Raw genomic sequence first — 21844 nt, 5'->3', positions numbered from 1 at the left:
ATTGTATTGTGGACATCTCTGCATGCTTCGTAAAATGTTTTCGCTGTTCACTCTTCTGCATCAGTCGATTGGTAATACTGCCACTATTAGCAAACCTACACATAGTTCTAGAACAGCTACGAACGCACGTGTATGCAGCATTCCATAAAACCGCGCGCGAGACCTCCGGATCACGGGATCACCCCAACGCCTGGACCGCCATCGCCGCGGTAGCTCTGAGCGGGCCCTGCGTACCGAACAGGCCGTACGTGTCCCGGGCTCCGGGCTTTCCTTTCACCTGGCCACGACGTGTCCGTGCGGCGAGCACGCCGGCGCCTCCAGCTTGTGCAGGTCGCTCGTCGAGTGTGAGTGGCGACCGCTGAAGCCCACCACCGCACCACAGATCCCGGTGCCGGCCACGTCGTCGCGGCGCTCCGAAGTGTTCCGCAGGTCCACGGTGCTCCCTGAGAGCGGACGGCCGGACGGTCGCACCCCCGTGGGTGAGGTTGCGGCTGGGAGGCCCGACACCATCATGGCACCCATTCCACCTCCTCCAACTCCCATCCCCGCACCTCCTGCCACCCCTGCACTGGTTGAGGCGCCGACGTTGATGAGGGAGTTGCCGGCACTGCTCGCGCTGCCGCCTAGGCTGGGTGGAAGCGTGCCCACCAGCGGGCCACAGACGGATGTTTTTTTCTTGGTGCTCGAGCCGAAGTGGAAGAATCTGCGTAGAAGGAAGCGTCACGTGCAAAGTTGCCACTCATCTCCTATTTTCATGCGCCACTGTCGGCGGGATAAAGGAAGGGAGAAGCCTCTAGTAATTTCGTCCACTTAAAGCAATGGAAAAAAACTTGTTTACATCGAAGTTGGGATTATTTCTTTATATAAATTATTAGCCTGAAAACAACTGGGGCTATATTTGAGTTTTGTCCCTTTTGCGTCCCTTTCAAAAGTGTCCCTTTTGGCGAGCCCTGATTGGCTAAAAGCAAACAGCCGGAAGTGACGTAACGCAAGCGCAACAAACCCACTGCCAACGCCTACTGCTTAACTGGAAGAACGTCACGATGAAAGGGACTCAAAAGGGACGTTTTCAAAAGGGACAGTTACGAGAATAGCGCCCCTGGTTACCACTTCACGCGCTTTTGAGACGTCGTGACGTCATCACCTTTTGCGCTGCCCCTGGGCTTGTTGCAGTGCCTGCGCCTTGGCCAGCAGTCGCCGGAAGTGTTCGGATCGCTGGAAGCGCGTGTACGTGTCCTTCTTCATCAGGGCGAACACGTGGTGCTGGGCGGCATCAAGGCTGAAGCGCGTGGGCCTCTCCTGGACCTCCTGCTGCGTGCGCTCGAGGGTCTCGCTGTCCAGGTTCACCTCGCACGGCGATCCACGGCACAGGAACTCTCTGCTCAGGAAAGATGGGAAGTGGTCAAGGAGGCAAGGATGGCTTTTTGTAAAGATGCCTCTAGTGTTGCTCTTATTGCTCTGAAGTTGGTAATGACCGGTATAATCATACGCGGAGGCCATTGCCCAATTTTACTAGCATTTAAAGTGTTCAGTGATATCTTCGTAGACAGAAGCTTGCATGTTTGATTTTTATAGAAATAAGGATTGATAGTCGCCAGTAATGTCATTTGACACACTGCCCTGCAGTAAATCAATGAGAGTGAAACTTTCAATGATAGCTAAAGAGAAATGTCGAACAAATGATTAATTTTATCACGAAAACTGAGACGTAAGGGGCCTTTGCAAAAGTAGTGGAACGCATGTAAGTTAAAAGAGCTGTTCACTATAAATACTGAACAATTAAGCAGTTGTTAAGCAACGACAGAAACAAGCAAAAGGGAAGAGTTTCTACGTTACGAAGTTCTGAAAAATGGTAAAAAACACCAAGAAAGGAATTGTTATGGTGCTGCGTAACTACGGCAAGGTTTTTTTTGCTTTAATATGAAAATTTTCTTCATTATACTTGCGTTTCAGGGAATTATAATTAAAGGTTTGTTTAGCGTGAATAAAATTTAGCGAACAAAATATTCATCAACAATTCCTATTTTTTCGCAATATTCCTAATTAAATTTGGGAAATGAATTTCGAAATTCTGATACAACCCAAAAAGACTAGGAGCAGTATTCTTTTTAAAATAAAATTTTTAACTGGGTAATCGCAGTAAAATTATAGCCGACGATGAACCGCGTCGTCCAGCATACTCAAGTATGCTTAAATGTTGCCTTTTGGTTAATAGGCAACATTTTTAAGATCTTTATGCAACCGGGTACACATGCGCTATAGAAAAAAAGAATATTACTAAGCAATGGGTGTACAAAAATGCACAAAAATTAGTGGGTAAAAACCTACGAAAACTAATATTTTGATGGGTGATCTTATCATCATCATTGTCTCAAAAAAATTATGACCCTCAAAATATACAAATGTATTGTCTAATCTACGACCCTGAACGCAGGATACGTTTAAAAACCGCTATTTGTGACAATACAGTGCTGTAATAAGGTGCTGGTGCTTAAAGATTAAAGAAAATCACTTGTGGTTGTTCAGTGATCAGGTACGGTAGAAATATCGCAATTTTGTAATGTCTAAAAACTGCGGCCAAAGCCGCAGCTACAATATTTACTCAGGGAATTTATTTATATACCTTCATGAGTACTCCAATATTAGCTAAAAATTTCAGCAGAATAATTTATTCCAGAGAAGGAAATGAATGCACGTGTATATATGTCGAAAATGTCGGTCAGAAAATAGGAAATAAGTTTTTACTCTGCCAGTTATCAACCAAAACGTTTAATCTAATGCCTCACACTGATTGGCACTAATAAGCCCATTTAGGGCACCAACAGGCCGTACGGCACAGATGAAACACCAGAAACCTTTTCCATATTTTGGCTTGCACATCTAGCTTTTTAATTCTTTTTTCTCGACACATTGCCATCAGTGACTCTGCCCCGCTCATTCTTTTCATTTGCATGATACATACCGCACGGTCAAAAATAATTGAGGAAACGATCGCGTCCCATCCGATGCCACTGATCACACGGACGGGCATACAGAAGGGACGGGGAGACAAGGCCAACTCACTCGAAGATTGCGGCCACCTTGCGAGGCATCTCCTGCTGCGATCCGTGCCGCAGGTCCTGTACTGCCTTCCAGAAGAGGATGTTCTCGTGGCTGTACTCGGTCTTCAAATACTGTTCAAACTCCTGTGCCCCCATAGGGTCCGCGAGGAGCTCCTCTAGAGACAGGTTCCACCGCTGAAGACGGCGCTCCGTCGGCGCGTCGGCTCTGCAGGAAAAGTAAAAGTGGCAGAATGTTGGCCAGTGCGATCATGATTCACTTGGTTTACGGGTCAGCTTACCAAACATATGCTGCACGGAAAATAGAAAACATGACGGCAAGTAGCGCTTACGTAAGAATAGCGCTGACATAAGGGTAGGACGTGCGTTTCATCTTGTGCGAACGTGAAGTGAGCTTGCGAGTGTGCGCCCCCCTCCCAACCACCCCCTTCTCCATGCACGCTTAAAAGGGGGACTGACTGATATGCGTGCTTTCCTAAACGGAAAAGACTCCGGAAAAAACGTCGCACCAACATGAAGACGGGAACATCGAGCTTTCGAGCAGTCGGCCATATTTCGTGTGCAGAACATCGGCCTTTTGTGTGCTGTCCGTCGGTTATATGTTTGTATGGATGCCGGATTTTCATCACGAATAATTATTAAAGTTATTTCTATATCAAACATTTATATATCAAAGGACATAAGCCATCGTTTTTGGTCGTATACCTTTTCGTATGGTAATTGTGACCATGCAAGACATGCAAGACATATACAGTGAGACAAATCTTGTAAGAGTCGCAGTAAAAAACTTTCCTAATAATGTTTTAGAGTTAAATTGCATGCCTCGTTGAAGCAGATATGCTCAGCAAGAGCTGCGCTATACATCTGTTCCACGGAGCAATATTTTGACAAGTGCTGCCGGTGTAATGACTGGGCACACTTATCACACATGCTGTAGGCCTGTCCATAGGCGACAACGTTAGGTCTCAACATCGCTTGTGTAGAGCAATGGGAGACCGTATTGCTCAGCTTCGACCCAGCGGATCAAGTCTTAGACATTCATCTGTCCGAAAACGCCGCTAGAGCCCAAGGGCTCTTCGCCGATGTCTAGGATTACTGGCTGTTATGCAATAACTTTTTAATCTCTCTCTGTACAAATTTACGTGTAGCTGGTTTTATTCTTGTTTCAGGAAACTGCCTATATAAGCTCCACCAACCAGTTTCCCCATACGCAGATTCGAACGACTGAAATCCTAGTACACAAGTCGTAAGGTCAAGGTGACATGTATTATTGTTTACGTTTTTGCCCTTCTTTAGTGCCGTTTTACGCGTTGTTGCTGTTTTTTTACCATTTTCAATAGCACAGACCAATGCAGTTGGGACTGTAATCCAGGAAGGTCTGCGATTCTCGAATATGAAAATATAATCTCACCAGATATGCCTGAGGTTTCTGTTTCGTTGAACAATGTAGACAATAGGGTCCATGACACGAGTTTAATTATTTGAAGGGCTCTTGTTAATGTATTATTCGTGTTCAAGCATTCCTCGAAATGCTTTTTGGAAGGACGTTTACACCGAGTTAGAGACAGACATGCATACCGAAGTTGGCGCGTTAAAAAAGAGTAGAGAAGGTCATCTTCTCTGAAACTGCAATTGGCTTGAGCGACTGCAATCATGGCAACTCACGTGCTGCCCTCGAGGGCCCATAGCGTAGGGTCGTCCGTGATCCAAGGGTTTCCTGGATACGGTGGCACTAGAAAGCTATCGAAGAATTTGTACTGCTCACACCTGCAAAAAAAGAAACCAACTTGTGAATTCGTTTATTCTTCTTGAGCACAAAACCCTTAGCAAATGCAGAAATAAACCCACGAAATAGTTTCTGAGGCTGCAAGTGCTTAACTTAAAAGCAATTGGGGTGTAACATAGGGGCTTCCATTTCGCCGAAAAGCAAGTTTCCTCAGCGATACTTTTTTGAATTGCTAAGCTTAAGTACACTTAGAAAAGTTTTCTTGGGGGTGCACACTGCACCTGATTGAAGGAGCTCAGAGAAAGTAACTCCCAAATAAAGTGGTTTGCGTGTACTAAGTGCCGAACATATATTGAAGTTCTTCGCCGCCATTGCAAATCGCCGGTGATACTCCTATCTCAACAAGGACACAATAACAAATGACAAGTTCATTTACCGCTATGCAGCGATTTCGGACTCGCGCTTGTAACAGCGGGCATGCCGACAAAGATTAAGGTGCATTGATATTGTGTTCCACAATAAAACGATGCGAAAGCCGTGAAGTATCCTTCGTGTATTTTATGGGCATACAGTGAATGTGGTGCTCACCAACCCCGTCCCATCTCCGCCGCCACCGCAACAAAACGCAGATCACTCGCACACTTGTGTCCACCTCGCGACCGCCATATTGTTGCAACAGAAGACATTACACACAGATTTACTGGCACATATATAGGAATTCATAGCGTAAAATTATTATATAATTTACCTGCACATCACAAACGTAAGTAGTATCGGGCGCTACATTGAATATTTTTGGATATCTGGTATCAAACGTTGCTGTAGAGGTAGTTAAGTGATCTTAAGTGAAAAACGCACAAACTTACCTCACAAGAATTTGGGATACTTTAGTCCGTGACCGGGCAAGGTTCCTTTTGAGGATTTCGATCTGAAAACAGTAGCGGTAGCAATTGAATGTCCACAGGGCTAAACGTTAAAAATGAATGTCGATAATCTCCTATAACACCAATTTTTGAGAGGACGTTTAACGAGTTCATGCGTGAACACGCTTCAAACATTGACTACGCTGTAGAACTTTTAGTTTTGTAATGAGAAAACTGTCACAGATAAATAAATGGCTCCTTGAGGTTGCTCCTACTCGATCACTTGGAGCATCGCATACGGGCTTAAAGGTGATGTCTCCAACTTGAAAAGAAACGTCCGACGTATTTTGATACTTTCTACTATCTTACACGCACGTTTTTTTACAACCACATGGTCTACTAACTAATATACAAAAGCAGCTTTACTCGCCTCAGATTTCTGCCGGTTTTTATGTTCATTTCAACCTAGCCTGCACTTCTCAGTGGTAGCTGTAGCTCCATAAAAGAACCAATGAAGTTAAAACCTCCCTGTTAGATTGCAGTCATGTGTTGGACATGTACGACGTTAATATTTGTCGGCAGACTAAAACAGGTTTTACTGCCGGCAGTAGAGCTAAAGGTCTTAAGGGGATATTGGCCGGTCAAGCTATTGTTATTGTTTCTAATTAAGCGTTCGTTGTCAAACAACGACAAAAAATAAAACACTAGGTGTAGAAAATGTTTCTTTTAGTAGAATTGTGACTTTTTATACCTTATTTGACCAACATACTGTCCAATATTTTTTGTTTTATTTTTGAAATTATGAAACTCATTAAGAGGTGTTTCTTAAATACCTGCATGCAGTACTTACGATAAAAACTGGTTTGCTGATTCCTACACGACGTCTGACACATAGAGTGACGCTAAAGAGCACCTCAAAACCGATGTAAAAGTTGGTTTTATGTCAGCATCATCATTAAAATCACGTATATTCGCTGCACGATACGGACTCTCCCAAAGACATCTAGCTGACCCCCGATTTGGAATGCCAAAGTCTTCTCTTTGGCTGACTAATTTTTCCTGTTTTCACGTACATTAAGAAGTTTACTTCCTCTACCTATAATATCAACTCCGAGGTACCCACTACTTAGCCGGATGTTCCACTTTATAGAGACGCTGACAGACTTCTGATAAAGTATTTCACTCTTTCGTACTCGTCTGGAAGCGCTGTGGAAGCTATAGCTATCAACAGCACGGAGCGGCACTGCCTGATTGACTCGTCGCAGCAGAACTATCCGCCTTCCGTTTCTGCTCGCTTAGTGCATGGTATTTTCCAGTGCGGCTAGCGAAAGCATTCATTAGTACAACAGAAAGGGAACGGCCAATAGCTGCTACAGTGCTGTAATTACGTGATTTGAGCGCTCAAAGATCGCCAAGACTCATGAAAGAGAGAAAAATTTTTTGAGCAGGTTTCCAAGTTATCTGATCGGCATAGAGCAGTAGTTTCTGGCTGGGGTACCTTGTCGTCACCTATTCTAAGTGCGAGTTGTGTTTGTTGAGTACGTTCTGAAAGCATTTATAATATATAAAAACTAAAAAAAAGTGTTGCAGGGTCCGTTTAAGTCAGTTGTCGTATTGCAAGCCCGGCTGAATCCTGAAGTCGTCACCTTTACTCATAATTTAGGTGTGATGACTCGACTGCGTTCCGTAGTTCAGCACAGTTGTTTTTCCTTCCTAAGCGATGCTCTTATCATCCTTCCTTGCATATCTTGTTGTGACGACCTGTGCGTTATTTCAAAGTATTTAGTAATGCGTCCAGTTCATATCCCGTACCTGATCAGCTTAGGTAAGGGTGGGTATATGACCATTCCCCTGAGAAAAGTATCCTACCACTCCAGAATGTTCCCATTCTTGTTGGAAATCTAGTATTTTATGGGTTGTCGCTTATAAGTTAACGTCTTGTGAAAAAAAAAAACATTTATACAATGGTGAGGTGGGCTGGCTGGTCAGCTCTTGTAAGCCTTTTGACATGAATTTCGTGTGAAAGTAGAATTACGGTAGCATTTCTTTTGGCTGGGATCGTTTAAAACACAACTTTTGATGAACTCAGAGGCTAACTTGTAGGATTTTGTAGTGCGACGTCTCCTTCATGTTTTAAGTGATCCAAGCTTATTCCGCCGTTTCCGGCAACTTTTCATCTCTTCGTCCACGCAAGCGCCTATTTCACTCTGTATTCAATAACTGCTACAAATTCACAAAGCAAAATAATCGTTTCAGTACTGCTTTTTGCATAATGTTGAAAGCATAGATTTCAGCGAGGAACCTTTCTGTTGTTTCATGATTGCATTGCTGTTGTGGATAATGTTACCTCTTTCTTTCCCTAAAGCATAACTTCTCTTCGTAAATAGCAAACCTCTTCCCCGCTGCCCTCCAGCTCCTTCCTAAATACTAAAGTTCATTTCCCTTTTCCCCGCTGTAGGTGTGGAATATCACTAACCGTTTTCACAGTTACAAATTGTGGCAGCTCTGGCAATTCGATTAGGTTCTCCGTTGTTTGCAAATGCAAAGCCCTGCTTTTGGCAGTAAGTTGCATAAACAAGCGGCCACTCACCTCCCTTTTCAGGTCATCTTTCGTCTTCTTTTTGGGAGGGCCTCTCTTGTTGGGCACAGGACTCCTTTCTAGGCAACTTGTGCAACCAGGCTGTTGATGGAGAGACAGAAAATTATTTTTGAGATCGCCAGTACACTATGCGAAACATTGTGAAGATACAAATCAAACCCCATTTCCTAACCGAAAGAAGGTTAAAGCGAGAAGCTTCCTACCTCGCAATCCAAGTCAAAGTTCATAATCCAAACTGAAACCTGAAACAGTGTCGGAATGGCGCTTTCGGATGCCTAGACGTCGGCTTCATAACGCGAGGGAACGAGGTTTAATTCAGACCAGGGTAAGCATTTTCTTCTTGAGGTGCTTGAGGAGAATTCGTTTATCATCCTTATCGTTTCGGGAAGCGTACTGTGAAACCTATAACCTCTGATGGCGACGGGATGGTCGCCATCGCTGAGGAATGGAAAGTTTCGCTTTAAAAACGAAGCGTTCGTACTCCTGTGGTTTAGGTTTACATAACGATGCTCAATTTCATAATAAAGATTGCAGAGAGTTGTGGTAAGTGCACTGAGTGCAGAGCGGCAACGGCTGAGCGCAAATGACGTTTCTACACGTGCCATCAATCATTCAGGGCAGTCAACTTCCGCAAATAATGCAATTGTGTTTTTCCAGCAGGGCTGTTTAAGCTTTAGCCCCACCGTCGAGTGCTGCCAGAAAAGTCAGCCCAGCCAAACGCACGTGAGCGTGCGCTCGTGAGGAGCGCCCGGCGTCGTCCAGGCTTGCGCATCGTGATTAGCTCGCAAAAATACCAAGAAAAAATACCGAGTGGACGTGAGCATGCGCCTCGTGAGGGGCGCCCTGCGTCGGTCAGCCCAGCCTACGAGAACACTGTGGCCAGATTAAGTGGAGTGATCTTTCGCGTACTGTTTTCGTCGCCAGTTCACGTAAGTTCGTGCCTGAAACGGGAAGCACAGACGCCGAGTTCGCGAAGCCGGTTGCCGCGCGTTCTAGCGCGTGCTAACGCGGCCTACTTTGGGGGACATGGGCACGCGTGCGGATAAAACGATCCCGACGTGCCAGTCATGGAGAACTTCCAGCGGCCGGTTCAGAAATTCATGTCAGGGGCAACAGCCGGGAATCCGACGAAGGGAGAGGGGCAGCCAGCATTGCCGTTTCTCCAGCTGTGCACCACTAGTGCAAGCTACGAGAATTTTTTGCATCCTGTTTTTGGAGCGTTTTGTTGGTAATCGGCAGTTTTCTTGCTTAAATAAAATTCTTATTCATAGGCGGAGCCATCGCACGGGTTTGACTGAGCTACCCAGATCGCAGTTTTTTGGGCGACATCGAGCCGAGGCGGCTAAGGCATCAGCCTCTGCTCGACGTCACCCTTTCGATGCACGACTGTCTGCCTCTTGCTTTACTACGTAAGTCGTACGTGCATCAACCCCGCTCCGCTTTCTTGCTGTCACCCCCGAAATCATCTCCTAGTTGTGGTTATTAAACGAAGCCATCTGTTATTTTCCGGCATGACCCTCCTATTATAAAAGGAATAAATTTCACAAAGCCCCTGCCCCCTTAGAGTTTCATACTAATATATACTAGAAAGAAATCTGGCGCCACTGCCTAAGGGAGCCGCGCTTCAGCGAGCGTTCCGTCATGTACCCTGCAGGTACGTTCCACTTGTCCTTGGCATGGCTCATGAACAGGCTAAAACGTTGGCTCTGGCTGCAAAAATGCAAAAATATTACCGTAGATGGTTCATGAAATTTCTTTTATTATTATAATATTGAACCTCCAAAATGTCAGTAGTTTTTTAGAAGCTTAATGTACGATGAACAAGAAAAAAGATGTTACTTTTCTTTCGTTGAATTCCGCTTCGAGACAAAAAAGAAGCCGTATGGCTAGCTAAGCCAAGTAGGCGAGGAACGTCGCTGGCAGCAATGGCGCCGCCCACGGTGGCCCGTGACTGCAGCGACAGATTTCCCTCTAGCATACATTAGCATGAAGCTCTATGCCTGCCCCCAACCCCCTTCAGGGGGAAAATATTGCTTTATGAATCATTTTATTCAGTTTGATGCCGTTTGACGCTTCTTCTTTAAAGCTTTGACACGCTCGTCTAAGAAGTCTTGTCAATCGTGACCTTTCTGTGCAGCCTCATGGTTACAAAACACTGAACGTTCGGCTTTGCCGTTGATTATACAGGGGACAAACAATTATTTCATCATCTCGAAACTTTTGCGGGAAACGATTCTTTTTTCCGCGTTCGCCAACGTAAGCATTTTACTGTTTGGTTGCCGTCAGTCCGTGCGGCCGTCTCATCTAACCCTACCCCGGTGTCAAATCGCATTGATGGGATGCAATGAATCTACAAAGACCGACCGCGTGCCGGGATTTCACGAGACGTTGCAGATACCTAGGTAGTCAAAATTCATTAGGAGCCTTGCACTACGGCGCATCCCATAGTCCATGGGAACGTGAAACACGTAAAAATGTTTGGTTAAAAAATGTAGCGTTGTCAAGAAACGTCGTCTACTAGGTACCGCCAGTGGCCATGGCGTGACTTGTGGCCAGGTACTAAAATCCGCTCGCCGATATCTGTGAAACAGTAGCTAGCAGATGCTGCAAGTTCCTGTGCGCCACACAGAGCACAATGTAAGGTTAGTCAGCAGGTGTCCCCACCGGATTTCTATTGTTGTGTTAGTGTAAAATATTAGTACTTACCGGTGGCCGGTGGATCCGCCAGTAAGCCCGCTCTTGGCTTTGTAAAATCAGCTTATCGGTCTTTTTCCTTTCCTTGGCCAAACTGCAGGAACAATTAATCATAAGCAGACGTGAAGCACTGTGTAAATAGCGATTTTTAGCTGACAGTTTTTCACGGTCCGCTCCGCTCCGATAACAAGCGGTAGCGCCAATGCACATGCGTAGGGCGCTAGGCCGCAAACGGCATTGGCTCCGGTAAGCTAAACCTCTCTAGTAACCTTTCTAGACCCGTTCCAAATCATTTCGGACATTGTTTCTCCTTTATAGGAGTAAATATTTTCGCTATTTGAGTACTTTTTTTGTCTTATTATTTCCAGAAAACTACACGTACGAAATTTTCAAATCAAAGATACGCTTCTGGAATTCATGATATTTATGACACCTTAGATGTCCATGCCTTGCTGCGTACGGTATCATGATCAGTGATGTTATGTAAAGGATCTCAGTACACATCGGTGTCACTAAGGTTCTTCTGATGAAACTTCCACGACATATTTGTCTCAAGGGATCCATATTTACAAAACAATAACGAACCAGTAGCGATTCTTTTTGAGAATACACGTTAAGTGGCATGTGGACTTGGTCACAAGCTGTCGCAAATATTCCTTGCGCAAATCTAGCAATGGAAGTGTTTGGGCTCGTTGGTTCATACCTCATACAAAAACAGCACTCGAGATGGGACACAAAGAAAGAGGCAACACACAAATAGCCTAGCGCTATGTGTGTGTTGCCGTCTTGAGCGCTGTTTTTGTAAACAATTTAGTGGTTTCAAAACTTTACGTTCTGTACATTTGAATCCTCGCCGAGAACTGATGCCCTGTAGTCAAAACATCCAGATCAGCGTAAGGTGATAGGGCCTGTGGTTTCAGAAGCAGCCTTGATGCAGCTTTCACCCCCTTTACAGTTTCAAGACCGGAGCCCGCCTAACTGGACTTCACACGTTGTGAGGGTATCACAGGTCCACATGACTACCTTTTAAGCTCAGCAACATAACTTTCCGAGTTAAGCATGCGTCAAGTATTAAACAAGACACTCACGCCGCCTGTTCTTGGGCTTGCATGCAGACGAACTCCCACTTATGGTAGAGAAGCTTTTTGAGCCTCTGCAACGCCTCCTGAAAGCCATCGAGGGAACACGATGGAAAACCAGATCAGAAATAGATCACGACAGTGCTGGTTTGCGCCTGTCGGTAGGACATGGCAAAAGTTTGGTAGCGCTGACACAGGCAAGGGCGAAGGGGGTGGACACACATAAATAACTACGCGGTAGTTCTTCGCCACTTGCAATCTTTTTTTGGCGTTAGGGACGAGATGTAAAGCGCACCATCCCCATTGCAAAAACAGAAACACGTAGAAAAGCATGGGGCATAAAGACTAAAAGACACTTGGTTTTAAGGTCACTTTTCTAGTAGATCAGTGTTTTTGGCGTGGGTGGCACTGCGAAAAAATATCTATTTTCTTGCATTTATAGAAAGCAGCTGTTGGCCCATAGTGATCGCGATGGTGTGACCATAAACTCGCCTCACCATTATCACAGCTGGGCACCTTAGTAGTGCACCTCCTCAGTTGCTTAAACTACGTAAGTGGGAGGTGTTCAGGCATGTGTCCCTCCATGGCGGCGCCACCAGGGACTTACTCCTTTCGCCCGAACCCATTTTTACAGCGAAAGATACCTTAGTGGAAGTGACACCATCCTGTCAAAAAATTAATGCTTTTCACCATAGAGCGGTTGATCGACCGAAAAGCTCTGTTAGATTTCTGGACTTCCAGCGTGTGTCTGAAACCGGGATTCTACAGTGTCAAAACGGTCATTTGAAAATCGCTAAAAATGAGCGGTTCTAGATACGACAGTACACGCATCTATCATAACGAAGTACAAAAGTATACGTTTATCTCATAAACTACGTATCGGTATACATTTAGATCGTTCGTAGATGCGTTTTTTTTTTTCAAGGTTTCAAGGTTTATTCAATAAATGTTTGGTTTACAAAATGCGTTATTGAGGTTAGTACTGTGGGCTAACGTACGGGATAGCAGAGGACCCCGGCTAGCTTTGCTAGAGAACGCTACGCGCCGTACACTAGCCCTGCGGAATCCGAAGACTCACGCACGGGTTCGGGTACTCACATGCGGTAGACAGGCTCCGGCAATCCAAAGTAAGGCTTTATTGCCTGGCAGATACAGTGCATACACCAGACAACACGACTATCGCTCGCGGGGAGACAGTGGCTCCTGTCGCTCGCTCAAGCCGCTGGGCTCAGACCTCGATATCCGTCATCACGGTCGCGGGAGCAAGGGAGGCATCCCGAGGCGACCGATCAGGGCAGAATCTCTCGGCAGAGTCCCCGCGGCACGCTCTCGCGGGTCGCTCGTCAGCTTGGGTGGAGGAGAGGAGGTCTCCTCCGGCGATCGAGAAGAGGGCGGCGAGGGAGAAGGCGACGAACCGGTCGTCCCTCCCCCTCGCCTCCCGCACACGTTCGCGGCGAGCCGGTTTCGGCGCGTCGCGCGGGGTCGTGGAGAACACGACCTACGTGACGCGCCGGCTACCCAAAATGGCGGCTCCTAGCTCGCCCCAGCACGTGTGCGGACAAGGCGTGGGGGCACAAGGATCCCCACAACCCCCCCCTCCTCAAGACCGAGCCCGCCGACGGGCAACCCACCCAAAAAAATAAAGGCGTACGCGGCCGCTTCCTCTGACCTTTTTTTATTCAGAACTTCAGGAGGTTCTCTGAGTCCGCGCTTGAACTGGAAGTGGCGTCGTCGGTCACCTCCATGTCTTCCGGCGTTCCCGCCGCGGCCGCTTCCAGGGTTGCGCAGAGGGCCGGGGGAAGAGGTACGTCCTCTTCGAATAACACCGCCTCGGCCACCCTGGATGTCGTCCTCCGGACCTCCGCCGTGATGGCCGCGGTGAAGGACGGGTCGGTCGCAAGGGCCTCCACCACCGAGTTGATCAGGCTCGGCAGGGCGGCCCTCACGACCTGTTCGGCCAACGCCGGGGCCAAAGTAGCAGGAGGGACCGGGGGGGCCGCTGGCAGTGGAGCAGCCACCACAGGAGCCGGGAACAGGGCAGGAGACGCCGCCGGGCCCGAAGTCGCCGCCGGACCAGGTTGGAGGGGCCCCAGGGGAGCCGCCGGTGCCGCCTTGCAGGGAGCGGAGCTCGAGAGCGGCGGCGGGGCGTGAACTTGATGGAATTTGGACTGTTCGTGGCTGTCCGTCAGGCGTAGACCGCCGCAGCCCGCGCAGTACTGCGCCCCCGGAGACGGTGCCAGGGACGCGCCGCCCGCCGCCGCCGCCGCCGCGGATACCGTCCGCCCCTCGAACATGCCGAGGGAGCGGGACTGCCGTACCCGCGGCCGCCGCTGCCGCTTCCAAGGGCGAGCGGAGAAAAAGCTGACCGGCGGCTCCTTGCCCTCCTGGAACGTCCACGTGGTCACCGTTCTCTTCGTGGGCTTCGGTGCTGGCAGCCCGGACCCCGCCGGAACGCCAGGCTGGGTAGAGGCCCCGGGCAGGAGGGAGGGCGCGGGCTGTGAGGACGGCCTCGAGGAGGAGCCGGGAACGCCCGGGACGCCGGCCGGTCTTGGGGGCTTCGCCGACGACGCGACCGGGCGCCGCTTCTTGGGTGCCGGCCGGTCCGGGCGAGCAGGAGGTTGAGTAGGGGCCATGTCGGTGGGTCGAAGGCGCAGGACGGAATGGCCTACCCCGCGTTCCCACCTTAATTTAACCTCGAGGAAGGGCCGCGCAACAAAAACGAGCGTACGCTACCTGGCGGGGGCGCAGAGGCGCCCCACTTCCCGCTGGGGAATCGACTGACCGGAAGTAGGTGAGGGGGTCAAGAAGGTTCCCCCGTTCTCCCTTCTCCCTGTCGTGCAGATGCCCCTTTCCCCCTACCGCTTCGGAGGCAAATGGAGGGCGAGGGCCCTCCGCCGGACCGCGCGAGTAGCGAGGAAAGCGAACCACCCGCGCTCCTCCTCGCGGGGAAGGTGCCAGAGGCAGAGCGCTCTGTTTACCTCGGAGGGGTTGCGGAGGTGGTTACGCGCGCTTGCGCAACCAGTAGCGATGGGTGTTCGGCCGTTGGGCCGCCGCCCCGCGCTTCGGCTGCTTTCGCAGACTGGGAGCTGCCTCCTCATCATTCCAATCGTCGCTGCGCGCAACGAAAGGTTTCAGATCTGCGACGTTGACTGGACCGCCAACTGGTTTCCCTTTCGGATCTACCAGCTGATACACGAGCGGGGTGAGCGCATCCCCGACTCGGTACGGGCCCGACCACTTGGCCGACAGGGAAGCAGAGATGCCCTTGATTGCGTCGCTCAAGACGTGGTTGCGTCTGAGGACCAGGTCACCCACTTTGTAGCGGACCTCCCTGTGTGCCTTGTCGTACTGGGCCTTCTGTCCAGCGCGCGCTTTGCCTAGGTTTCTGCGGGCTAACGAAATCGCCTGCTCCATCCTAGAGCGCAGTTGCGCCGCGTACTCACTCGGGGCCGAGGAAGCGGCGGCCGCCCCCCCACCAGCCCGCAGAACGGTTTCCAGTGGGTTGGGCAGCTCTCTCCCGAAAGTGAGAAATGCGGGTGTGAACCCAGTCGAGCGGTTAACGGTTGTACGCAAAGCGAAGCTCAGCTCGGGGAGATAGGCATCCCAGTCCCGGTGCTGTTCGGCAAACGCCGCTAGCATGTGCTTCACGTTCCGATTCAACCGCTCGGTGGGGTTGGCTTGTGGGTGATACGTCGTCGTCTTTCGGTGCTTAATGCCCAGGGCCGCACAGGCTTCGACGAACACCTTAGCCGTGAAATAGGACGCGTTGTCAGTTATCAACTCGGCGGGGTAGCCAAACCGAGTGAATACTTCCGACAACTTGTCCCATATTGCGCGTGCCGTTAGTTTACGCAGGGGAAACAACTCGCCCCATTTCGTAAAGTGGTCTGTGACGGCTAAGAGATACATATGACCTCTGCTGGACCTAGGAAAGGGGCCCATCACGTCACAGGCCGCGATCTGCCAGGGTTGCTGGCTGTTGATCGACTGCATGAGGCCTGGGGCTTTGCCACCCCTGGGCTTCACGCTTTGGCACACGCGGCATGAGCGGGCAAAGTGGAGAGCGTCCCGTTTCATGCCTGGCCAGGTCACGGAGTTGCACAACTTAAAATAAGTCTTAGGGCCGCACGCGTGACCGGCCACACGCGAGTCATGGAAATAGCTCAGAGTCGCTCTTCGCAGACTGCGCGGGATAACCACCTTGAAGGGGTCAGAGGCCTCCTCCGATGGTATGTATCGCAGCAGGAGTCCGTCCGCATCAAGCAGATACGTATCCAACGCACCAGCAGCAGTACCAGCTGCATTGTGCTCGGCGCCGACAGCAATACCAGCTGTTACCGGACGCCCGGTGGCCGCGCCACCCTGCTCCATCTCAGAGCACGGCTCTTCCCTGAGCCCGTCAATGATTGACTGACAAAATGGATCGTTCTGCTGAGCTTCAAGGAGCTCTTCTCTGCTGAACGCAATACCGGATGAGTAGACAGGGGCTACCAGGTATGCGGAATCGCCCGGGTTTTGCTGCAAAACGGCAGCCGTCCCTTCGGGGCTGGTTTCGTTTGAGCGGTCGGCGCAAAAAGCTCCGTGCTCGCACGCATGCGTTGCTTCGGAAGTATGTGGAACAGAAACGGGGGCTCGTGACAGAGCGTCCGCCACCACGTTCGTGCTTCCCTTCCGGTAGCGCACAGTGAAGTTGTAGCGCTGCAGCGTCAGAGCCCAGCGCGCCAGGCGGCCAGACGGCTCGCCCAGGCGCTTCAGCCAGGTTAGCGCCATATGGTCCGTCTCCACCACGAACGCAACGCCGTCGACGTACAAGTCGAACTTGCGCAGAGCGAAAACTATCGCGAGACACTCCCTTTCCGTCACGGAGTAGTTTCGCTCTGCGGGTGTCAACGACCGGCTGACAAAGGCGACCGGCCGAAGAACACCTTCATGCTCCTGCAGCAGCACCGCGCCCAAACCGAGATCGCTCGCATCAGACTGAATCACGAACTCTTTGTTCAGGTCGGGCAGCCGCAGCTCGGCTGTGTCAACGAGAGCTTTAATGAGGGTGCGAACGGCCTCCTCCTGCTCCTGACCCCAGCTCCAGCGAGCATTTTTCCTCAACAGTGCGGTCAGAGGCGCTTGCAGAGCCGCGCAATTGGGGATAAACTGCCGGTAGTAGTTTACCATTCCCAAAAAGCGTCTCAACGCCTTAATGTCTGTCGGCGAGGGATACTCGAGCAAAGCTCGGACCTTTTCCTCGCACGGCAAGCCGCGACCACTGTCGATGGTGAAGCCCAGCAAAGAGACGCGAGTCTCCGCAATCTGAGCTTTCTTTGGGTTGAGGGTGATACCCGCATCCTGCAACCTAGTGAGAACATCCTCCAGATGTCGGATGTGTTCCTCAAAGGTGCGAGAATACACGACAATGTCGTCGAGGTACGCCATGGCATGTCGCCACTTTGCCTCCCCGAGAACACGATCGATCAACCTCTGAAAGGTAGCTGCAGCTCCAGAACAACCGAAAGGCATTCGAGTGAACTCAAACAGCCCGCGGTGGCAGGTGAACGCAGTTTTGGCTACGTCACCCGCACTCATCTGTACCTGCAGGTACCCGCGACTAGCGTCTAGGATGGTAAAGTATCGAGAACCACCTAGGTTAGCCACGATAGAGTCAATACTCGGCATGGGATAGGCGTCCTTCCGAGTAAGCTCATTCAGCCGGCGATAGTCAACACAAAGACGGAAGGTGCCATCTTTCTTTTCGACTAGCACGACTGGGAACCCCCATGGACTGTCGGAGCGCTGGATTGCACCCGTCTCGAGCAACTCATCCACTGCGAGGTCGATTGCTCTCCTTTTGGCCTCACTGACCGGCCGAGGATTGCATTTCCAGGGCAGTGCATCACCAGTATCAATCCGATGCTGTACTAAGTTTGTACAACCCGGTTTCTCGGTGAACATGGCGCTGAACCGATTCAACAACGCCAATATGCACGCCTGCTCACGTTCCGACAGATCGGCCGACAGGGGCGGCAAACTGTGGTTCGTGTCGCCAGAAGCGGTAGCGATCATCGGGTTTATAATCGCTTTCTCCGCTCCAGCGTTCGAGCGCTTCGCCTCCGCTTCGCCGGGCAGCGCGGGGCTGCCGGACGGCGCGGGACGCGGGCGGCCTAACATCCCTTTCGGGTGAAGGCCGCGCGCGCGCCGCTCGGGAGGCGCACGGGGCGCCGCAAGATGCGGTGAGCGCCCGCGCGCGTTCCCGGAAGCTCGAGGCGCTCGGGGGGGTGCCGTCGCGGCGGCGGCTGCGCGGTTGGGAGACATGGCTTCCCTGCCCGCTCGCGCGGCTTCAGGAGCGCAAAGCGTCTCCGACAGCGTTGCGTTGTTGCCGCGCGCGCGCGAGGTATTCGGAGCGGGGGGCGCTTCCGATACATCGGCAAGTTTTGCAAACGGGAGCAGGGCTGCATGAACGCCTTGCCTATACCCGCCGTTGGCAATGTCGATCACAATGCCTGTACGAGCCAGAAAATCACGGCCGAGAATTACAGGCACTGTGAGGCCCGGGAGATGTACGAATCTGTGGCGTCGCACTCGTTTCTCCCATCGGACCACCAACCTCGCCGAGCCGCCTGAGTTGGCTTTCCCGCTCGCTAGGTGGAAAGTGATGTCGCAAGCTCGCAATCGAATAGCTCTCCGATGCAAATGAGCGAGGACATCATCGCCGAACAGCGTAGCAGACGCTCCGCTGTCCAGCAACGCCGCAAACTTTCGACCAGCGATCGTAAGGGCGATGAAAGGCGCTAGTGCGTTGGGGCTTTTCACCCTGCACGCCATCGGGATTAGGGGCTCAGGCTCACCACCTAATGTAGCCATAGCCGTCGGCGACGAAGTGCTCACCGACGGCGGCTGGCGTTTCTCGAATTGCGCTGCCTTTCCGGCGCCGGGCAGGGAGCGGTGCACGCGCGGGCATAGTGGCCCGTTGCGCGGCACTTGTAGCAGACGATGCCGCGATGCGACTGCGCAGCCGGAGGCCGCTGTCCGCGCAACGCTGGCTGGTTCCCTTGGCTTGCCACACGGGCGTAGCGGTTGGGTTCCGAGTGCGCTACTGCTCCCTGACCGTCGCGCTGCGCGTTCGGTCCCCTCGAGCTTTCCACACGGGCGTAGCTGTTGGGTTCCTCATGCGCGTTTTGTCCCCGGCCGTAGCCGTGCCGCGGCATGCCTTGCTGGGCGTCAGAACGCGCCCGCATGGCGTACGAGTACGGGTCGAGCGCGCGCTCCGACACATCGCGCGGCTCTATTTCCGTGCTCTCCGCGTACGCTGCTGTTGCCGCGGCGCGCGGCATGGGCGGTGGGGACGCACCCTGCCATGCGCACCTTGGCTCCAGCGTGGCGTGGGCTGGGGGAGGCGGCCGATAGCTGCGAGCAGCTAGAATATCGGCTTGGATGCGTTTTGCTTCGCTGGCCAGTTCATTGAGGTTGGCAAACTGACTGCCTCGAAGGTACGCTGCAAAAGTTGGGTGGGCTTGTCTCGTCACCCTCTCAACCTTTTCCGCCTCAGACGCCATGGGCTTTGCAAGCAAAAACAGCTCCTGCATTGCCCTGACGTATTCGAGCAGAGACTCATCTCGGTGTTGAGTTCGCATCTCTAGCTCGTTCAACATGCGGCGCTCGTAATCTGGGGGCAGAAATTCGCTACGAAAGAGCGCTTCAAATTCTCCCATCGTACGAGCGTCGCGCCCCACCAGCCGGTACCACCGTGCAGCCTGGGCGGTCAGCGATATAGGCAGAACACGTCCTATAATCACGCTGTCATCCATACCCGACGCCTCCTGATAGCGGTGCAGCGCCTCGAGGTACTCCGTAGCACTCATGCGGTCAGAGTAACCGCCGTACTCGGGTATTCTGAGGCTACCGAGCGAGCTGTTAGGCCTGACGCTCGGTTGTGCACGCACCGCGTTGATCAGGGCTTGTGCGAGATCGACTGCTGCCGAAGGCAGGGGTGGTTCCTCGCGAGACAACGCTGGCGTAAGGCAGGCGACGTGCGCCCTAGCCGTAACCGCTTGCGAGGTCTGCGTGGTGGGGTACGTTCGTGGCGCAAACGCGTCGGCGAACGATGCGACCGCCGCACCGCTAGAGCCGTGAGGCTCGTACACGGCGGGGTCGGGTGCGCTAGAGCTGCGGCGCAGCTCCTCCTTTGCAAACATATCCGCTGGGCTGTTACGACCAAGGCCCGGAGGGCATGATCTCGTTGCAGCCCGTGGTGACGGCAGGTCGACCCCGTGCGGCACGCCGGCAGGAGTGGGATGATAGCTCCCGTGACTCTCCCGCGCGGCGCTTTGGTTGCCTGCTAGGATAGCGCTGCCTGGGCCCCAGAGGGGCCTGGGCGTAGTGGTGGCGGCCGACAGGCGCGGGACTGGGTAATCATCCCTCGCGCTGTCGTAGTGCCTCACGCCGGCAGAAGTGGGATGGCTCCCGTAACTCTCCTGCGCGGCGCGTCGGTTATCGGGGAGATCGGCGCCGCCTCGACAAAGCTCTGGCGTAAGCACGGTGGCGGACAGCAGCGGGTCGACAGTGGCGTCCCGCAAGCCGTTACCACAAGCAATCTCGTCCGACAACCAGCCCTGAACTTCGGAATCAAGCAACGAGAAGCGGGGGTGCCGCCCTGTCATCGCAAAAAACCTTGGTTGGGCGCCAATGTGGGCTAACGTACGGGATAGCAGAGGACCCCGGCTAGCTTTGCTAGAGAACGCTACGCGCCGTACACTAGCCCTGCGGAATCCGAAGACTCACGCACGGGTTCGGGTACTCACATGCGGTAGACAGGCTCCGGCAATCCAAAGTAAGGCTTTATTGCCTGGCAGATACAGTGCATACACCAGACAACACGACTATCGCTCGCGGGGAGACAGTGGCTCCTGTCGCTCGCTCAAGCCGCTGGGCTCAGACCTCGATATCCGTCATCACGGTCGCGGGAGCAAGGGAGGCATCCCGAGGCGACCGATCAGGGCAGAATCTCTCGGCAGAGTCCCCGCGGCACGCTCTCGCGGGTCGCTCGTCAGCTTGGGTGGAGGAGAGGAGGTCTCCTCCGGCGATCGAGAAGAGGGCGGCGAGGGAGAAGGCGACGAACCGGTCGTCCCTCCCCTTCGCCTCCCGCACACGTTCGCGGCGAGCCGGTTTCGGCGCGTCGCGCGGGGTCGTGGAGAACACGACCTACGTGACGCGCCGGCTACCCAAAATGGCGGCTCCTAGCTCGCCCCAGCACGTGTGCGGACAAGGCGTGGGGGCACAAGGATCCCCACAGTACAGAAGGAGGTCCCGAAGTAAAAACTGTCAGGGGGACCTCCTGTTAAGATTTCGCACTTAGAGTGTGCGAAATAGTCGCGTGGGTTCGTTCTGTGTCTCCGAATTGGGCCTTTGGAGGCGTGACGATCGATTAGACGCACATTCAGCGACGATTACACGCACTTTTAGCCAATGTTTTAGCGCTCTTTTGACGCAGTTATGATGTCTGAAAGCTTTGGCGCTTTCCTTAACTTTCTTTAGGAAAGTATGGTAAAGATATTTCGGAGCTTCCCGATGCGCCATATCGGCGGTAGGTCAGGGTAGGTGTTCATTTACGTGACCTTCTGTCCAATGTGCACCCCACGTTTCAGCTAGGGCCCACATGCTCGCGATCATCAAGAGTCAATAAGCGTTGTGTGACAACGGCGATTCACGTTTCAATGGGGATCATGCTGATCACGTAGCGTGCTTGTGAAACCGGTCTAGCTTGAGAACGTTGCCATGGCCGTGTGCGAATCAGCGTTGCAGATCGGCGTCACGGTTACATGTCAATCCTTGAGCGC

At 52.0% G+C, this 21844-nt stretch overlaps 1 protein-coding gene across 2 annotated transcripts in view; it reads right to left on the bottom strand.

Annotated features, from left to right (window-relative positions):
• LOC144138207 (regulator of G-protein signaling 7-like) overlaps window positions 1-21844 on the bottom strand; it is a 44738-nt gene that overhangs the window by 6113 nt on the left and 16781 nt on the right. Inside the window, exons 7-14 of one of the 2 annotated variants that reach the window (XM_077670389.1) lie at window positions 12030-12106; window positions 10954-11035; window positions 8239-8328; window positions 5652-5713; window positions 4725-4826; window positions 3064-3267; window positions 1145-1378; window positions 278-703 (exon numbers count right to left, since the gene is read on the bottom strand). In XM_077670389.1, coding sequence (XP_077526515.1) covers window positions 278-703; window positions 1145-1378; window positions 3064-3267; window positions 4725-4826; window positions 5652-5713; window positions 8239-8328; window positions 10954-11035; window positions 12030-12106 — 1277 coding nt within the window. Of the gene's footprint in view, window positions 1-234; window positions 704-1144; window positions 1379-3063; window positions 3268-4724; window positions 4827-5651; window positions 5714-8238; window positions 8329-10953; window positions 11036-12029; window positions 12107-21844 lie in introns of both variants that reach the window. The other variant, XM_077670390.1, reaches the window with a different exon arrangement.

Source organism: Haemaphysalis longicornis, unplaced genomic scaffold (assembly GCF_048455015.1).
Source record: "Haemaphysalis longicornis isolate Haplotype H1 unplaced genomic scaffold, Haemaphysalis longicornis Haplotype H1 scaffold_5, whole genome shotgun sequence".
Lineage (NCBI taxonomy): Eukaryota > Metazoa > Arthropoda > Arachnida > Ixodida > Ixodidae > Haemaphysalis > Haemaphysalis longicornis.
Note: the sequence above shows the minus strand (reverse complement) of the source record. Positions and strands in the feature narration are given on the sequence as shown.